This window comes from Lontra canadensis, unplaced genomic scaffold (assembly GCF_010015895.1).
Source record: "Lontra canadensis isolate GAN:19392208 unplaced genomic scaffold, GSC_riverotter_1.0 scaffold43, whole genome shotgun sequence".
NCBI classification, from domain to species: Eukaryota; Metazoa; Chordata; class Mammalia; order Carnivora; family Mustelidae; genus Lontra; species Lontra canadensis.
The window spans coordinates 14,520,916-14,541,078 of NW_022631037.1; the positions used below are offsets into that span (position 1 = coordinate 14,520,916).

At 41.2% G+C, this 20,163-nt stretch overlaps 1 protein-coding gene across 2 annotated transcripts; it reads right to left on the bottom strand.

Moving 5' to 3' along the window:
* Positions 1 to 11,408: 11,408 nt before the first annotated feature.
* Positions 11,409 to 18,803, bottom strand: KRT25 (keratin 25). Of its 2 annotated transcripts, XM_032871593.1 has the most exons (9): positions 18,375 to 18,803; positions 17,532 to 17,614; positions 16,689 to 16,845; positions 14,358 to 14,519; positions 14,147 to 14,272; positions 13,577 to 13,794; positions 13,131 to 13,138; positions 12,666 to 12,716; positions 11,409 to 11,663 (listed from the first exon to the last, which is right to left on the bottom strand). In XM_032871593.1, exons 1-9 carry the CDS (start codon positions 18,801 to 18,803, stop codon positions 11,554 to 11,556), a joined length of 1,344 nt encoding a protein of 447 aa, XP_032727484.1. In that variant the 3' UTR covers positions 11,409 to 11,553. The 2 variants fall into 2 exon arrangements, with proteins under 2 accessions (XP_032727484.1, XP_032727483.1); XM_032871592.1 differs by lacking the exon at positions 13,131 to 13,138 and having other exon boundaries at positions 12,666 to 12,733.
* Between the last annotated feature and the right edge of the window lie 1,360 nt (positions 18,804 to 20,163).

Genomic DNA, 20,163 nt, shown 5'->3' on the forward strand with positions numbered 1-20,163 from the left:
CTTCCCTTGTTTACAGATCATTGCCCTAGTTAGAAACCCTGTTTCCATGTAGCTTGGTCCTAGAAGCTCACTCTACCTTCTGTCACAGACTTGTAGCCATATCCTGCTACCCAGTGACAGAAACTGATTGTCTCCTAGTTTTGCTGCTGCAGTTGTGTTGCAGCCCCCTGCGAAAACCATGACCCCATTGGTTCTCTGCGTTCAAACATCTGTGCCATCTCCATCATGTCCAGTCGCCCAATCGCCCACCATCATGTCCAATCGCCAAAATTCCTTTTAACCACTAACTGTTGGGACTGATGTAGGAGATGCTGGAAAGGAGAACATCGTGTTCCTGCTGTTGAGCCTTCAAGGTGTCCTAGAGCACTAATGTCGTAAGTAGGGTTATCTGTTCTGTATTAAATCCAACAAATTTTTATTGAGCCCTTATTCTTTGACAGATATTGGGCTGGGAAACAGAGCTTTGTGTTTATCAATCTACAGAATATCTGCTCAACTACATGTGGTTAAAATTGGCTATGGTGGAACTTTATATAACTATTTATGACCTTGTTTCCATAGGAAAATGTATTCAAGGTCCAAAAGGTCAGCATGGCGTGTTGCCTCAAGAAACCTGGAGCCACATTTTTTGTACTTCCAGCTCCCCAGTCACTATCTGGCTGTGTACCAGCTGTAGGATGTTGAGAAAATTACTTAAATCTCTGTACGATGGTTTTGCACATGTGTAAAATGAAGACAATGGCTCCTATGTCATAGAGTTAACGTGAGGACTAAAGAAGGTATAGTTGTGAAGAACCAGGAATAATACTTGGCATATGGCAGATGTGAAATGTGTTAGTCAAATAGAAACATGTATTAAAAAACCTTTCGCAATTCAAGGCCCTCTTGAATTGAAGACTGCTTTTGTTTTTAACAACACATTAATGTAATTAATAACCATTATGTCTTCGTTCATTTAAAAAAGTCCTGGGTTTTTTTAAAAAAAGATTTTACTTATTTATTTAACAGAGAGAGGGAGACCACAAGGAGGCAGAGAGGCAGGCAGAGCGAGAGAAGGGGAAGCAGGCTCCCTGCTGAGCAGAAAGCCTGATTCGGAGCCCAGAGATCATGACATGAGCTGAAGGCAGAGGCTTAACCCACTGAGCCACCCAGGTGCCCCTTAAAAAAAGTCCTGGGATTTTAACCCTAGGACCAATTACCTAAAAAATAGAAAAAATAAATAGAAAGCAAGATTATGTATATGTGGCAATGCATTATTTTTTATTTTAAAAGTCCCATAAAACAAATACTTATGAGAAAGGTTGAGGAGTGTGGGTTTCTTGCTTGACTCATCCATTCTTTAATTACTGGATAATATTTGCTGTAATCTTTGGCTGGACCAAATCCCTATTGATTTTGATTTTTGAATCAGCAGCTTGTTGATGCTATATCCTGGGAACTGAGGTTCCAGATGGTATGCTTTTCACATGGGAAAAGCCCACCATTGTAGCCTCCAGTCTTTCTATCATGACACCTGCCTTAACTGTAGGTGTGTTTATCACCATGGAAACCTATACTTACACCTACACCACTATCTCCAATCTGTGCTAAGTATCATTTCTCAAAAGTTTGTTCTAATGATTCATCATGTTCAAGGCCTTTTGCTCCTTTAAATAAGACATCATTTTCTTGTCTAATCTCTCCTGCTATTCATACTGGCATTTCCACATAATTTTTGCAGTTTTCAACCACACTTTTACATGTCAATGAAATCTAAGTAATAATTATCAGAGTTGTTAGAGGCAGTCAGGACATTCCACAATGAAGGAAACTGAAGCTTGAAAATTATGTTTTCCCAAAACAAATGAACAAATAAAAAAAAAAAGAAAGAGAGAGACAAACCAAGAAACAGACTCATAAGTATAGAGAACAAAGTGGGGGTTACCAGAGGGGATGGGGTGGGAGATGGGGGAAATAGGTTGAGGGGATTAGGAGTGCATTTGTTGTGATGAGCACTGCGTCATATATGGAACTGTTGAATCACTGTATCATACACCGAAAACTAATATAGCACTGTATGCTAACTACACTGGGATTAAAATTAAAAACTTAGTAAGATTTAAAAATTTATGTTTTCCTTTATGTAATACAATTTGTTGGTGCAAACTGTAGAATTTCCGGGGTTGGAACCTGGGTCTCTTGACTCTGCCCAACACTTGTTTCATTATATCGAATGTTCGTTGTCGACCTGCTCTCCTCATGGTTGTCACCTTCACTGTGTGTCCCTGACATAAATTTACCTCGAAGACATCCTAGGCTGAAAGGGGTCACACCTGAAGGGAATGAAGTTTATGAGGAAAAAAACAAACAAACCACGAATCTCCTTATTTCTAGCATCCCTTAATGTGAAATTCAGTGTTCCCACCTTAAATTCTGTCCCTTTGGAGCAATTTAAAAATGATCATTGGGTATTTTATATTTTATAATGTTTTCTTTCTTTGGGAAAAAAAGAACCCGAGAGAGGGAAAGAGGTGTGTTAAAGCAGTTTTTTAAAATTAAAATTTTAAACCTTTAATTTTTATTATTTTTTTAAATTTTAAACCCTTTTTTTAAAAATAAGATTTTTTATTTATTTGTCAGAGAGAGAGAGAGAGAGAGAGAGCACACAAGCAGGCAGAGTGGCAGGCAGAGGCGGAGAGAGAAGCAGGCTCCCCATGGAGCAAGGAGCCTGATGCGGGACTCGATTCCAGGACCCTGGGATCATGACCTGAGCCGAAGGCAGCTGTTTAACCAACTGAGCCACCCAGGCGTCCCAATTTTAAACCTTTTAATGACCAATATTTTCTTATCACTAACCCTAATTCTGTCAGCTTTGAGATATTTACTGTGAAACAGGTTTGCTGAAAGTTACAGTTAAGCAAAGCTTCCCATGAAATCTACCAATATTCCTGTGACTTGGGGACAATCACACTTGTATCATTAATCTAGAAGCATTCGGTCTTTGCTTTAGTGAATTCTTTTCCTTTTTTAAAAAGATTTAGTTATTTATTTGAGAGTGAGCAGGGTGGGAGGGGCAGAGGGAGAGGGAGCGAGAATCTCAAACAGACTCCACAGTGAGCCCAGAGTCACCCCCGGGGCTGGATCTCATGACCCTGAGATCATGACCTGCACAGAAACCAAGAGTCTGGAGCTTAACCAGCTGAGCTACCCAAGTGCTCCTAGTGAATTCTTCTTAATGAAACGAATATAATTTACTTTCTGTTCATTTAGTATTGATTGGTGGCATAAAATGAAACATCTTAGGTCCATGTTGAAGAAAAGTTTCTGTTAACGTCTGTGTCTCCCCATATATTTTAAGACATTTTGTATAAAATCACCTTTTGTGGAATAAGTTTCAAGGGATTGAGGTTTTTGAAATCCTTGCCAAATTCATAGGGTAGTGTGTTGGGTGTGGAAAGAATTGGAGTGGCAGTTTGGAGACATGAGTCCAAGTCCCATACTGCCCCTTAATTACTGTGAGACCGAGGACAAGACAAGTTAACACCTCTGAGTCAGACCCTTGGTCTGTAAAAGGGCATCACGTTTCTTACCTTCTAGGGTTTCATGAAGATCAAATTCTTGTTATCTTGTATCTTGTATCTGTACATTAAAATATCTTGTAGCGATATTAAAATCCTAAAGTGATCTATAAACATAATGTACAATCACCATTCAATTAATTAAGATGCTAGTGTTTGTTTCTTGAATTCTATTTCCAGGCTTTAAGAAAAACTGATAATTCAAGGTGAGGAGAAATGGAGGAGTGAGTTTTATGTCTGGAGGATGAGTTTTTATATCAGAGTTAAGTAAGTACCCATTTGCATCTTCTCTTTCTTTGGGTTTCTAGACCTAGAAACTGAACTGTGGCAAAGGTTAAAAAATGCTCTTTTTCTGATATGTCTGAGACATGATTATCTGTATTGACTGAATTTCCTGTTTTTGCTTTAATGGCCTGGAAAATGGTTTCAGTGTATGTAAATTTTTATTAAGGTTGCCTTGTTTCAAGTATTCTCTCTCTCTCTCTCTCTCTCTCTCTCACACACACACACACACACACACACCCCTGTCCCTCTAATACAGTGAATGCTTCCAAACACTATTAAATCCCTCTGATCCTGGTGGAGATTTAGGTCCATGCCCTGGGGTAATTATTTCCATCTTCTGCTTTATGTGGGAACCGAGGGGCCTTCTGTGAATGTGTCGCATGTCTTCTCTGTGGCTAAGGTGTTGGTTATATGCCAGTGCAGGTCAGTGCGGACCTGACAGATGTTAAATATGGAAGAAGGTCTCTAAGTTAGAACTCACTTTAAGAAAAGATGGCTTCGGGACACCTGGGTGGTTTAATTGGTTGAGTGACTGCCTTTGGCTCAGGTCATGATCCTGGAGTTCCCGGATCGAGTCCCTCGTTGGGCTCCCAGCTCCATGGGGAGTCTGCTTCTCCTTCTGACCTTCTCCCCTCTCATGCTCTCTCTCACTCTCTCTTTCTCAAATAAATAAATAAGATCTTAAAAAAAAATGAAAAGAAAAGAAAAGATGGCTTCTACCATCAGCTACACTTGACTGCAGAGGCTGGATATCCCAAGGGGCGTGGAGGTATTGAGTGTGGACTGCTCATTCATCCTGGCAGGTCAGGGGTAAGCGTTGTAGGGAGTGATTGCTCTGAGATGAATGCTGGAATGTCTTGGGGCTCTGCTGTGGGATCCCACAGGCAGTGAAGGGTTAACTCAGCAGGCTTAGGATGCCCAAACCCTGCACATTCCAAAAAAGGAACTGGCTCTTACCCAGCTTCTGAGAGATTACCTCTAAGCCTTGGAAGATCCTGCCTGATTAGAAGGCCTTTCTAGATGCCGGAGAGTTTATTTAACAATGGGATTTTTTGGGGGGGCGGTCCTTGGGCTACCCTGTATCAGTGTGGCCTCTGAAGGAGCTGGAAATTGAGTAACTAAGGTGTGTCGCATGGGTCCCCCCGGCAACATAACTGACCCCCCAGTAAAAACACTGGATATCAAGGTTTTGTGAGTTTTTCTTATTGGAAAAACAATATGTTGTCACAAGTCATTTCCGGGAGAAGTAAGTCCCAATTTATATGATTCTACTCTGCTTCATCTCTTCTATACCTGGATTTTAATCTGTATCCGTTCACTATAAAAAAACCCATAACTATGAATATAGCAGCTTTTCTGAGTTCTGTGAGTTCTTCTGGGGAATCATTGAACCTGAGGATTGCCTTGGGGCCCCCAACACACCTACACAGAGCAGAGCTCCAGAAAGAGAGGAAAGGGTGTTTGTTCCCTTTTTCATTTTCCCATACAACTTCCAAGTCTTGTAGCATCTTGAGACTTGAGATTATGTGCAGCCTAATGCAGAGCATTGAATTATGGTGGATAAGGTCTGTATGTAGTTTCAGAGGTAGGGGTTAAAGAATTAGAAAAATTAGTGTGTAAGTGTTAAGGAGACTCTCTGATACCTATATATATATTTTTATGTTTCAAAGTTATTAAATCTCCTGAACAATTACAAGTCTATAGCTATGTTTTCTCAGTGCTGTGTATAAATAAGCCCCCTTTTATGTCAGGCAGCGAGAGAGCTCTAATGAACTAAGGCAGTGATGTTCTTTTTTCCTTTCTGGAGAGCTTTCAGCTGCTTCTTGCCTGAGACATGTGTTCTAGCATGTTACCCACCGTGCCAGGTTGTACCTCCCACCTGAACAGGAACATCTTGGCCCCGCTGGGTGCCGTGTCCCTGCAGGCATGAGCCTCACAAAGGATAGGATCGGGAGCTGTGCCCTGTGTTTTCTTTACAGACTTGCCATTTTGCCAATGCACTCATTGCAATTAGGTCATTTTTTTCCTGAATGCTTTTGTTTTAGTTGGCCGATTTATTAAATTCATTGTCTTATTGAAAAGTAGGGAGAATTACTGTTCACCTTTGAAAGGACTGATAATCATTCTCTCTCTCATTCTGAGTACTGTGGGTGACTCGGAATCCCGTTGGGGACTCTGAAGCCTTTGGGGGAAACGTGGACTTGATCATCTCTATGTTTTCCTATGTCATTAAAGTTCTTGGATATCATGAATTTCATTTTTATATCTTTATTTCTTCATTATACTAGCCACATTTATTGAGGGCTTAATATGAACCACTTTCAACCTATATAAATTGAATATTTACTCCTTGTAACAACCCTCTGAAGGAATTGTTATCATTATTATCACCATTTTACAGGTAAGGAAATGGAGGGATAGGGCAGTTAGATAACTTTGTCAAAAACACACAGCTGGGGGGATGCCTGGGTGGCTCAGTCAGTTAAGCATCTGCCTTTGACTCAGGTCATGATCCCAGGGTCCTGGGATTGGGTCTAGCATCCGGCTCCCTGCTCAGCAGGAAGCCTGCTCCTCCCTCTGCCTGCTGCTCCCCATGCTTGTGCTCTCTCTCTCTCTCTCAAATAAATAAATGAACAAATAAATATCTTTAAAAAGCCCCACACAGCTAGAAATAGGTAGAAATTATTTTGCATTCAGGCAGTTCAGGGCCTGACCCTTTTACTGTGCTTTGATGCTGCCTTCTCAAACAAGCAAGTTAGAGCCTGTGTGTGTCTTTAGTTTGATATGTTCGTTGGATGACATGAATAGAAGGAGAAGGTATAAGCCAGGCTGCTCTGACCTGCCAGGACCACTCAGCTCCGGTCTGAGTTGTCACAGAGCTCTCGGTCTGGTCCCTTTTTTGTGCCCCGGAAACTGACCACCCAGAATTGTGGAATATGGTTTTATATGATACAACAGACTACTCCTGAGGCTATAAATGGTTCCTGAGGGCTTTTCTATGGATGTACACAAGGAAACAAAGAAACAGGCAAAGGAAAAGGGCTAAAACCAGGTGTGCTATTTAAAATACTTAACAATCATTATTGCATGGGCACTGATGAGTACCGAGTCTGGAGCAAGTCTGGAGTGGGGTCCTAGAGGCCTCTGCGGCCATCACATGCTTAGTCACTGGGTGGTGGGGAGTGACTCATGGAGAAAGAACTGGGGCCATAGTTGAAGGCAGTTGAGGTCGGGGGGAGGTCTCTGGGCAGTGGCTACTTAAGTCATATGAAATATTTGGGTATTTTCATGACATGCACCATCACTACTCTACTCCTGGTAAATTTGTACAACCTAGAAAATGTGCCTCCTCTCTTGGGCAAGCAGCTTGGGTCGTGGTGCGTGGGCTGGACCCCTGGTGCAGGGCATAGCCTGCAGAAGCCCTACAGGCAACATTTCCTAATAACAGTCTTAATGGGGAGTGGGGGAAAAGTGTGCATATCAGAACTTCCCTGGGGCTGGCATGTTGTTTTCATGCTTATTCCAAAGTGGACATACACTGAACAGAGTCAAGGATCACTGCTTTATTACATTACCTGGGCGATCATCATTCTATGTTATTATAGGACAGTATCTTGTTACAATACAGGTCATGGGCACATGTTCTGCTTAAATTATCTCAGGAAAACTCTTGTACAACCTCCATCCCCCAAACTGATGATCTGATTCTCTTGCACAAAAACCAAATTCATTTTCATAGACGCCTTTTGGTTATGTATTATGTTAAGAGTGGTACAGGTAGAAATGATCCGAGATTATTTTGGCAGTTAACAATACCAGCGACTAATTATTTAAATTCCTTTTAGGCCTTAGATGCAAATTCGAATTGTTTTGGTACAGGCCTGAGTCATGTTATTCATTCATTCAGCTCTTGAGTTTGGTCCTGTGCTAGGTGCTAAGGATTCAGGGATGACTTAAATAGCTCCTGCTCTCAAGACCTTCCTTACAGTCGGCCAAATCATGAGTTAAATGGGAAATAGGCAATTATAACACAGAGCAAGGATATGGATCTAAGTGCCACGGAGTGGTGTTTGGAGAAGGGCTTCTCCCAGAAGGATGAGTAGGAGTCTTTTCAATCGGGCCACACCTTCACCATCCCAGGACCCCGGAATCATGACCTGAGCCAAAGGCAGATGCTTAACCAACTGAGCCACCCAGGTGCCCGGATGTTTTGACATCTTAAACAGCTTGCTGACCCAGGGCTGGCCAACTCTTAGAGGTAGCAGAGTACTCAGCTGGGATAATGTCTTTCGTATGCAAACCAAACCATGCCGCATTTACACTCCCAGCTCTCTTCCTTATCCCTTTAATATGAATTTTCTTTCACCAAAGCTTATTAATTCTCTGTCCTTGATGCAGATACCTGGTATTTCATCTCGAATGGGAGCCTGGCTCTGGCAAGACATCCTAGGCCCATCACCCTGGAGAACATAGGAGTGAATGGCCTTGGTCCTTCTAGTGGACATACTATGCCCCCATTCTCAGGGGGCTGAGTCCCCTCTTTGAGGCAAAGGTGGTCACTCTACAAAAACTCACCGCTGGAACACATCTTGGGCACCAAGCTGGTACAAGGTATGAGCTTTGCAGCTGTTGGAGATGGTAAAAAATGTGTCTTATAAGCTCTCCTCCCTTTGAAAGCTGCCAGATGAGTTAAGGAGGAAACACCTGAACTTATCACAGATGTGACCTTTTATAGTTTCAATAACCGACTTTAGTCTGATATATGTTTCTGATCTAAAAATATTCCTCCTGGCTTTTCAGCAAAAGAAATACATACAAATGTCTTACCACTACATCACTCATCACAGGCTAAAACTGGACACAAGTGCCCATGAACAGCAGAGTTCCACTGCTAATGCAGAGTGCTAATGCAGAGCAGCAGTTTATTTATAAAATGAAATACTACACAACACTGAAAATAAACAAACTTTAGCTATTGCAACAACATGAATGAATCTCAAAAATATTATTGAGTGAACAAAGCCAGGCACAAAGGAGTAAATACTGCATTATTACATGGATATGAAGTCCTATGACAGGTGACACTGACCTGTAGCATGAGAAATCAGGAGAGTGGTTATCTTTGGGGAGGGGACTATGGACAGTGTCTGGGACAAGGCAGGAAAGGGTGGTTATAGGGGCCTAATTTTTCATTTCCTGATCCAGACAGTGGTTACATGGGTTTGTACATTTAATAAAATTTGTTGAGCAGTATGCCTATGATCTTGCATTTTTTTTCTGTGTATGTTAAATGAAAATGTTTACTTAAAGAAAAAATTACCTCTGGTTTTAAATGCATTCATTCATTTAAATGGTGGCTCAGTCAGTTAAGTGCCTGATTTTAGCTCAGGTCATGATCTCTGGGTCCTGGGCCTGAGCCCCATGTCAGGCTCCATGCTCAGTGGGGAATCTGCTTCTCTCTCTCTCTCTGCCCCTCCCCCAGCTTTTGCTCTCTTGCATGCACTCTCTCTTAAATAATAAATAAATTTTAAAAAATGCACTCATTCAGCAAATATTTAATGTGTACCTACCACATACTAAGTACTGTTCTAGGTGCTAGAAATATGATCTTGAACAAAATGGATGACATCCCTGTCATTATCGAGCTCACATTCTAGTTCAGAGGAAAGAACAGCAAACAAGATAATTTGTATGGTGATAAATGTTCTCAAAGAGATAAGACAGGGCTATATATTAGAGACTTTGGCTAGAGTGGTGAGAAGCAGCTCTTTTGATGGGAGTGATAAAAAGGAACCAGGCATAGGGAGAATGGGGGGGGAGTGCATTTCAGGCAGAGGGAACAGTTAGTACAAAGGCTCTGAGGCAGGATGAACTTGTATTTAAGGGATAAAATAAAGGACAATATGGTTAGAACTGAGGTTGAGGGTCAGAGTGTAAGATAAGAGTGGAAGGATAAGCAGGGCCAGCTCATAGAGGTCACATATTGAAACATTAATCTTTGTATTGGGGTGCCTGCGTGGCTCAGTCGGTTAAACTTCTGACTTTTGATTTTGGCTCAGGTTGTGATCTCAGGGTTGTGAGATCGATCCCCATTTTGGGATCCATGCTCAGTAGAACATTGTGGGTTTTTTTTTTTAAGTCATTTTTTATTGAGGAGCAACCAGTGGTGTGCTGGTAAATATTTAATAACCAACCTTCCCCGGAGGAAGAAGTCCTGATTTGTAGTGTTAGGTGATTTCTCTGGTGTAAATATGTTCTCCATGGCTGAATTCAAGCTACCAATGTGACATCACTAGGTGGGGAGTTGGGAAGAGATGTACAGAACTGGATCTCCTGAGATGAACAAACAGCTCCCAGTAGGTGTAATTGACAGAAATTTTAAAATTCACCTTTTTATGGGTATGGAGCTATAGATTTTGACAAATGTATACCGTTGTTGTCAGAATTTAAATTTGTCAGCATCACTTTAATGAGGTACGATTTGATGATAGGTGGGAAAGATGGTATAAGTTCCTTCAGCAGTTAGGTAATTACGAGATATTTTTTCTAAGTGGAATTTTTTCTTAGACTATAATGTTTTGTTTCATATAATCTGATGGAGGATACTATTAGGCATTTTGACTGTAGTGGCCTCTGGCTAAGATTCATTAGAAGAAAATAATAAAAGTAATTCAAGGATAATTCTAGTGACTTTGAAGAATCCCAGTGTCTTTTCTGCTTAATTTTCAGATGAAGCCTGAAATCAAATTTTCATGGATGGATTATAATATGGACAATCCATCCATAAAGGACTGAGAAGTCAACAGAGTATCTAGGGACAATATTTGATCTGAGAAAATCATGTTTTCAGTTCATCTGGTTTATGTCCTTTTACTAGAGATGAATCCATTGGTCAAGAGAGTTGTAAGCATCAAGCATACATTGTAATACAAGTGAATAATTCCATTAATAGAACTCTAAACCAGAACTTTTGCTTAACCTCGCTTTACTTGAAATGTTGTTTAAATACATATTCAAAAAGGAAATGAGATTTGAAAATTCATCATTATAAGTATTGAATATGAAAAACTGAGTTAGCATTTATTGAATGCTTGGTCCTTAAGAGCATATCCAATAATTTACTTGTTTAATCTTTACCATAACCACTGGAGAGAAGTAACCCTATTATTTTACAGATGAACCTGAATTGTATACATTGTAGCTATTATGAAAGAGAAGAGGCTTGTTATTATATCACAGCAAGGCAGACTGGAGATTTAATTGGAAATATTTTTATTCCTTTTGAGTTTATCTTATTTTGAGTTATTGGGAAAGCCTCATGAAAATCTAGGTGGAAGCATGTCAACTTTCTGTAAAAATGTTCATATAAATTAAATGTTGTTAGGTGTTCATACATCTGTACCACAGACATGAGCAGTTTGAAGATAAGACAAGACCACCAGTGGTAACTTGCTAAAGGAAGAAGGTTTATTGAATACAAAGGACTGACAACATTTTCTGTAGGGCAATCAAATGACTCATCAAATTTGCATGTGACATTCTGTCGGATGAATGGGGGCAATACCTCTATTGATTGCCCACATAACGCTTATATTTCAGTAACAGAAAGAAAACAGGACAGGCATTTTTTCTTAGGCTTGCTCACTTTTCCAGACATAATGCTCTCTCTTCTTAGAGAGTATTTGGCACGTGCTCTCTCTTGTGTCATAAATTAATTGTTTTGAGATTTCTCTTCCAGGGAGTGGAGCCTGGTGGTAAGTATTTTGCTGCGTTGGTCCACTTCCTCAAGAACTTTCTTAACCACTATGGCTTTGGCCAGATCTAAGAATTAAAATTTAAAAGGAGATTTTAGAGAGTTGAAAAAAGATGAATAAGATCCTGTTAGCTAAAATGTGGAAGCAGCCCAAGTGTCCACCAAAGAATGAATAGATCAAATATGGCATATAATTCAATGGAATATTATTCAGCCTTCAAAAGGAATGATATTCTGACACATGCTACACATGGATGAATCTTGAAGACATGATGCTCAGTGAGAGAAGTTATCAGAAAAAAGACAAATGCTTTGTGAGTCTACTTCTACTAGGGACCAGGAGTAGTCAAATGTATATAGAGAGAAGTAGAATGGTGTTTGCCAGGGGCTAGGAGGAGGAAGGAATGGGGAGCTATTGTTTACTAGTTAAAAAGCAAGATGAAAAGAGTTCTAGAGATGGATGGTGTTGCTGGTTTCACCACAATATGAATGTACTTAATGCCACTGAACTGTCCCCTGAAAATGGTTAAGACAGTAAAGTTATTTGAGAGGGAGAGAGCCCACAATGGGGTGAGGGTCAGAGGGAGAAGCAGACTCCCTGCTGAGCAGAGAGCCCAACACAGGACTTGATCCCAGGACTCCAGGATCAGGACCTGAGCCAAAGGCAGATGCTTAACAACTGAGCCACCTTGGTGCCTATGACAGTAAAGTTTATGTTCTGTATATTTTACCACAATGAAAAAATTGAAAAAATAAAAGACAGATATAATTGATAATTATATCAATTAAAGGAATAACAGTATTTTTAATAGGAAGGACTAGGCAGTAAGCACAAATAGATGAATTTTTGGTGAATTTTGATTTCTTGGTTCGCTAAAAGCCTGGTGACATATTACTTTGTTTAGAATTAGCACATATCACCGAAGTTAGACATCGAGCACATGCTGATATGTATACTATAAATCTTTATTGTTATCTATTCTTACTAAGCCCTGGGAATATAAAAACAACCAAGCTGGACATTGCAGATGAAATAGTTCAGCATAAAAACAGAATTTCATTTTAATTACCTCTGACTTGATTTCCCATGTTTCCAGATCCATAATCTTTAGACTTGTAACCTCCAGACTTGCAAGCCCTGTGAACACATATTGTGGGAAACTCACAAAAGAGAATGATTTAGAGAGAACCCCTTCCCTCCTTCCTTCTTCCTTTCTTTCCTTCTTCCTTTCTTCCTTCCTTTCTTTCTTTCTTCTTTTTAAAGATTGTATTTATTTATTTTAGAGAGAGTACAAGTGCATGGATTGGGGGAGGGGGGAGAGGGAGAGAGAATCTCAAGCAGGCTCCACACTCAGCACAGAGCCCCATGTGGGGCTTGATCCCATGACCCTGAGATCACGACCTGAGCTGACATCAATAGCTGGACGCGTAACCAACTGAGCCACTCAGAACCCCCCAGAGAGAACCTTTTCAATTCTGGATGCACTTTGCATTTTCTTTAGCTCTTTGGTGAGAACAGTTGCAGTGGGTTACACAGCTGGAACTATTCTGCTTTAGCATCAAGGGGTGATTTTTAAAAATTTTTTAAAGAGAGAGAAAGAGAGAGGATAAGCAGGGGGAGCAACAGGCAGAGGGAGAAGCAGGCCTCCCACTGAGCAAGGATCCTGATGCAGGGCTTGATCCCAGGATGCTGGGATCATGCCCTGAGCTGAGGGCAGACGTTTAACCCACTGAGCCACCCAGGTGTCCCAAGAGGTGATAATTTTAATTGTCATACCTTGAACATAGTGCTTGTCCCATTTTGGTTTTGTAAGATGTTAATTTGTATCTCGGTGGTCATGTATTATGTTTCATGTTTAGCATTCATGATAATGAATGCAGTCATGTCAGTTTATGCTCACTTTCCAGGGATCTAAGCTTTTCTCCCTTTCCTGAGATTCAGGGACCTCAGGACATCTTTCCTGTAGATTATTCCACCTACCCATCCTCTCCACCGATGAGGAGGCAGTAGGTCTCGATCTCCTTTTCCAGGTGGACCTTGATGTCGAGGAGCTGCTCGTACTCCAGCTTCTGGCCCTCCGTCTCGGTTCTGACCTGGTGCAGCTGCTCCTCCAGGGCCCCGATCTGAGCCTGGATCTGGGCGAGCTGCGCACAGTAGTTGCCTTCCGTCTCGGTCAGGGAGCACTCCAGGGAGTGTTTCTGTCAGGAAACAAGAATGAACCAGAGATGCAGAACCCGAGATACACAGAAATTTGCTCCGATAGGTGACTTTCTTCTCTTGTTAGTTTTGTCTCCAACTGTGTTCGATTTCCCATGGACACATGGTGAAGAAGGCTCTATAGCGTTCTTAAAAAGGAGCACATCTCTCTTTTGGGTGGAATAAGCCAGAGACATTAATGTTGCTGTTTTAGCTGTTCTGTTCTTATGTTCTAGGTTAATTGCGTAAATATACCTGTGGATATATTCTCACCAGGGTAAAGGGCTTTAAAACCAACTGGCACACATTTAAAACGATACTCTGGGAGATGGTAAGAAATCGTCCTCTTCATACCGTGGCTAAGAGAGATTGAAGTTCAATTTCCAATGTTTGTAGATTACGCTTCATTTCGGTCAGTTCGTTCCGGGCTGAGGTCGTGGCCCCAACGTCCTCAGAGATCTGCTGTTGCAGCGAAGCACTCTGAAGAGGTAGGCATGAGGAGGAAGTCTTAGTTTTGTGACCATCCCTAAGATGCAGAGGGGTCAATTTTCTGGACAGGACTCACCTTCTCGTTGAACCAAGCCTCCGCGTCCCTGCGGTTCTGCTCCGCCAGGGCTTCATACTCCGCCCGCATGTTGTTCAGCAGGACCGTGAGGTCCACCCCGGGCGCCGCGTTCATCTCCACGTTCACGTTCCCACCAGCCGCGCACTGCAGGACCTGCATTTCCTAGAGGCAGAGAAGTGTGCAGCTCAGGTGTGTAGGGATCTCATAGAAAGTCAAAGGCTCAGCTTTGAAAGGGTTCTTAGAGTTCAGCCCCAGATGTGCAGTGACCCTCCTCTGCTTCTTATATTTCCCATCTCATGAAGCAGCCTGCTTCATCATGAGAGCTTTTCAGTTGCTGCAGAGCTCTCCCATGTGGCGAACTCAAATCCCGTTTTTATGATCTCAATTCACTGGTTTTAGTTCTGTTGCACAGAAAGTCTTAATTCCCTTTCTGAATGAAAATCCTTAAGATATTTAAAATGAATTATCCACCCTCTCTTATTCTAGCCATTTACAGCCGAAATGTCTCCCCCTTGGTGGACTGGTCTTCGAATCTGCTTAGCAAGCAGCTTTGATGTGTTCTTGGCTCAGCTAGAGCCTGAACACAGCATGAACAGGGGTGGGGGGCTGAGTCTGAGTTGTTCTGAACAACTGAAATAATACTTATTATTATTATGAGTAATAATAATAAATACTTATGTGTATATATTTATTTATACTAATATATTTGTTTATTTACCAGTAATAAAGGAAGGACACTATCCTCTATAGGATTCCTAGCTGTTTAAGAACCTGTGACCCTGACACAGGGACAGTTGGTGTCAGGCACAGCTCTAAGTGAATTCTGGTTCTGCCTCAGAGTGGTTGGGTGAACTTGAGAAAGTTGCTTAACTTCTTTGAATCTCAAAATGGTTATCTGAAAGTTAAGGATAAAAACTCTTCTCTGGGTGGTTGAAATGGGTGAAGGAACTGTTAGTAACATGACCAACAATATACCTGGTGTATAAATGCTAAATAAATGCTAGTTATTATGATCATTGTCATCACCGTAGAAGTTGGAATCGGTCTTGCAGTCCAAGTCCACACACGGTTCTATCTGCAGGGTGTGCTGCTGGGATGGTGTGAGGTGGTTCTCTCAGACTGTGGTTGGCAGACCTCACTGCTAACACTGTGTGCACTGAAATCCTACCAGTCGGCTTCTGTCTCTACTGCAGAAAATTCTCCTCCCCACCCACGTCCTGGGTTTGCATTGGTCTTTATGACTATCAATAATGAGGTTTTCTTTCCTTCCTGCCCCAAGTCCCTCGAGGGATTCTAGCATTCTTTCCTCCCTGTAGCCCCAGATCTGCTCTACTGTCAGATGTGGTTTTTACTTCAGAGGACTTCACTTCCTCAGTTCAAGCAGAAAAACATAAAAGAGATACATGTGGGTTTGCCTGTAAGTGAGGCATTAAAAAAAAATTAGTGGCGTTCAATTTATCAAAACTTTATTAATTAATTACCATGGGCTATATCCATGCTTGAACCATAGAAATGTTCTTTGAGAAGTTATTTTTATAAGACAGGCTCATGACTAATCAAGTGGTATTTTTAGCCTGGTCTCCTGCTTTAAGTATTTGGCTTGACTGTAGAAGCCTTTCAGCTGTTTAAAAAGATCAAGTTCATTTTCCAAGAAAAAAGATCAAGTTCATTTTTAAAGAATAAAGATTCCCCCCCCCCGAAAACAGTGGTTCTAAAAGCAATTCCAAAGATGTGTCTGGCATAGTGGCTGTAGGATCCGATTTTAGGATCTAGCTTCCAACAGTGACTGCTTTGAAGTATATTCTTTATTTGGAAGAAAAGATTTTGATGTAACAATTTATTTTCAGTCTCACTATTTTTATAGACACACCTATTAAGAATATGCATTAATATTAAGTGTATATATTTAATGTATGTTACAAAGTAAATGTTTAACTGTTTTGAATCTGTCACTATCATATAGGAATTTAGATCTCGTTTTCTTAGGATGTCCTTACGGTAAGTATATTTATTTTATGTAATGAGATGTAATCTCTTAACTGTCCCATTTTAACTTAGCTATAATTATCTAGCCAAATACTACTCTTGTAAACCTGATTGATCTGAAAATAGGATTCTTTTTTTCTTGTTTTCCCATGGGAAACCTGATGAGAGAGCAAGGTTGAATCTTTGCAAATACTTTGCCATTTCTCAAGACAACTCATGCCTCATTGCCCCTCTGACAGTAGGTGTCTAGTACCAATTTCTTATCTAAGAAGTCAAACCCATTGTCTTCCACCAGATGGATGGTGTCTGCAGAGGGATAGCAAAATGCACATGAGCAGTTCTTACCTCCTTATGGTTCTTCTTCAGGTAAGTCATCTCCTCACTGAGGGTCTCATATTGAATCTCCAGGTCCGTTCTGCACAAGGTGATTTCATCCAGAACTCTGCGTAGCCCGTTGACATCACTCTCCACACTCTGGTGAAGAGCCAGCTCATTTTCATACCTTAAGGAATATGAATGATTTTCCAGTATGGCACATGGTGAAAGAAATAGTCACCAAGCAATGATCAAGAGCCAGAATTCTGGAATTTCGAAATGGCAGATTTGGCCACCAGAGACATTTTCAAATTCTACTGCATAAGAATAATTCCTTTATTTTTTTATTTTATTTTATTTTATTTTATATTTTTTTTAGAATAATTCCTTTCTTTAATTTGAGGCATTTCTTTGGCAGAAAATGAACGAGGGGGTTGGACACTGCTTTTATTGCAGTTTGTACTTTATGTCTTAGAGCCAAAATATTTTTTTTTAAGATTTTATTTATTTATTTGACAGAGAGAGATCACAAGTAGGCAGAGAAGCAGGCAGAGAGAGAGGGGAGGAGGCAGGTTCTCCTGCTGAGCAGAGAGCCGGATGTGGGGCTCGATCCCAGGACACTGGGACCATGACCTGAGGCGAAGGCAGAGGCTTTAACCCACTGAGCCACTCAGGCGTCCCCCAAAATATTTTTTAAAAGTAGCATTTATTTCATTTCATTTCATTTTTACATTCTGTTTATTTTAAATCTAAGTGTTTTACCAGGGTTGGAATAAGAGTTTGTCATATTTAATGGAGGGCTCAAAAAATAAATTCAATCTAAGGCTTTGTGTTAATTCCCATGTATCTTTTTCACTCTCTGAGTCGACTTACTTGAGTCTGAAATCATCTGCTGTCAGCCTGGCATTATCGATCTGCAGAACAGCATGAGCGTTGCTGGTGGTGGAAGCAATGATCTGGAAATGGGGAGTTTGACAGTTAAAAGGCAATTTAGCACAACCAATAAAAAAATAAGTTTTGTTTTGTTTTGTTTTGTTTTGTTTTTAAGATTACAGAGTCGGAAGGGGCACCTGGGTGGCTCAGTGGGTTAAAGCCTCTGCCTTAGGCTCGGGTCATGATCCCAGGGTCCTGGGATCAAGCCCCGCATCAGGCTCTCTGCTCAGCCGGGAGCCTGCTTCCTCCTCTCTCTGCCTGCCTTTCTGCCTACTTGTGATCTCTCTCTGTCAAATAAATAAATAAAATCTTAAAAAAAAAGATTACAGAGTCAGAATAATAAAAATTAATATAGCTACTAGATAGTTTACTAGTTCCTAGATAATGACTAGTTATCATGAGATTCACCAACTGAATCTGCTTAATGCTTATTTCCAATGTCAAATTGAAATTCCCTTTAAGAAATTACACATGGGGTGGGCGCCTGGATGGCTCAGATCATTTAAGCATTAGTGTTCAGCTTAGGTTGTGATCCTGGGGTCCTGGGATCGAACCCCGAGTGGGACTCTCTGCTCAGAGAAGAGTCTGCTTCTCCCTGTCCCTTTGCCCCTCACCCTGCTCGTGCCCCATCACTCTCTCTCAAATAAATAAATAAAATTCTTAAAAAAAAAAAAAAGAAATTACATATAGGGATGATCAATGTTTTTAGTATTCAGTAAAGAAAGGAAAAGAACCTTCAGAAATAAAACTATGTAAACACGATCGTGAAGTATAGCTTCTTACCTGATTTTTCAGATCATCAATTATCGGGAAATATCTACTATAGTCGTGATCAAGACCACGGCAAGAACCAGGCCCGAATTTCTCATACCAGCCCTTGATCTTCTGCTCCAGGTCGGCGTTGGCCTCCTCCAGAGCTCGCACATTCTCCAGGTAGGAGGCCAGCCGGTCGTTGAGGTTCTGCATGGTCACCTTCTCGTTGCCTGACAGGAGGCCCCCCTCATTCAGCGTAAAGCCCGCGCAGAGATTGCTTCCCCCTGCATTTCCTCCTGATGAGCTGCCCCCGAAGGCGCACGAGAAACCATTTCCAATCCCAGGCATGCTGCAAGCGTTGCCAGCTCCAAAGCCGGTCCCCCCGCCGGAGAGCCTGAGCGATCCCGCAGTAGCCCGGGGACAGGCCCTCCGGGACCCACTGGAAAGCCGAAGAGACATGGTATCAGGGCAGGCGCGTTGCACAGCTGTCTTGGACAGAGTCAGAGCAGAGTGCCTCCTCGTCTCAACTATTTTGTTTGCCTTTTTATAGACAATTCTCAAGTGTGTTCTGGATGAAATTCTGCCTACATAGAGTAAAACATGGCTTGCCAGCCTCAGCAAGTTAGCATAATTGGATGATTTTTCCTAATTAGTAACTAACTTAGCTGGGCTGCTTTCTGTAGGAGGGCAGTTGCCCTCAGGTTGGTGGTTATCTGAGAAATGGGTCTGGGTGGAGCGATGTCAGTTTCCTTACTGCCTTCTTAAATTGCAGGTGAGTCATTCTTGACTTCCATCCTCAGAAGATAAAACTCATCAGTCCACCACACAATAAAAACCTGGCGTCATGGTTTTGGGCTATTATGCTAATAGATATGGACGTTTTTGAGACTTTTTCTACTTTTATTTTCACAGTTCTTTTCCACGGAAGTAGAGAACAGACCTGTAATGGTTAAGTCCCCCCCACCCCCTGCCCCATATGGTCCTTCAATCCCTGGTTTCCACCTCCTCTTGGCACTGTCCTAATGGGAAGTTAACTTCCATTTTGGCTGACATGCCATCATCTTCTGTTGACACTTGCTTATGTTTGGGGATAGTTGTCTTCTCTTATCCATTTTGGCAATTAGGAACACACCCCTAATTGCTGTTATGTGTTGTGGGACTTCCGAAGGACATTAACATATTTCCTGACCCTGCAAAATCTGAAGCAAACCTGGAAGGAAATAGTTCATCTGTTTCATCAGCTTAGGTGAAAGTCATCAGTAGATTAATTATTTATTGGGTGTGGGTTCCCAGATATTCATTGAAAACCCTGAAAATTTTGGAAGTTTCTGAGACATCTGGAAATTGGCTTGTGGACAAAATTTCCTTGAATATTTGTTATGGGTGTGACGTTCATTTGTTCATTCACTTAACAAGTATTTATTAAACACCTATTATGTGCCAGTTACAGTTCTGGGCACTTGGGATAAATGGATTCATACATTATTTGTCTTTTGGTGACTGGCTTATTTTATTGAGCGCAATGTCTTCAAGGTTCAACCACGTTGTAGCATGAGTCAGAATTTCTTTTTTTTCTAAGACTAACTGATGTTCCATTGCACGTGTATACCATTTTTGGTTTACCCACTCATCAGTCAATGGACATTAGGGTTGTATTGCTTTTTGGCTGTTGTGAATAATGTTACTACAAACACGGGAGTACAAATATCTGAGTCCCTGCTTTCAGTTCTCATGGAAATATACACCAGGGTGGGATGAACAGATCATATGGTGATTCTGTTTTTAATTTTTTGAGGAACCAGCATACTGCTTTCTATAG

Bases quoted from the DNA above. Each gene is read 5' to 3' on its own strand.
- KRT25 (XM_032871592.1), bottom strand. From the start codon at position 18,803: ATGTCTCTTCGGCTTTCCAGTGGGTCCCGGAGGGCCTGTCCCCGGGCT. The intron at 14,520-16,688 runs GTAAGAACTGCT...CTCTGCCTCTAG, and splicing joins TGAAGAAGAACCATAAGGAG to GAAATGCAGGTCCTGCAGTG. The intron at 14,273-14,357 runs GTGAGTCCTGTC...CTACCTCTTCAG, and splicing joins AGGCTTGGTTCAACGAGAAG to AGTGCTTCGCTGCAACAGCA.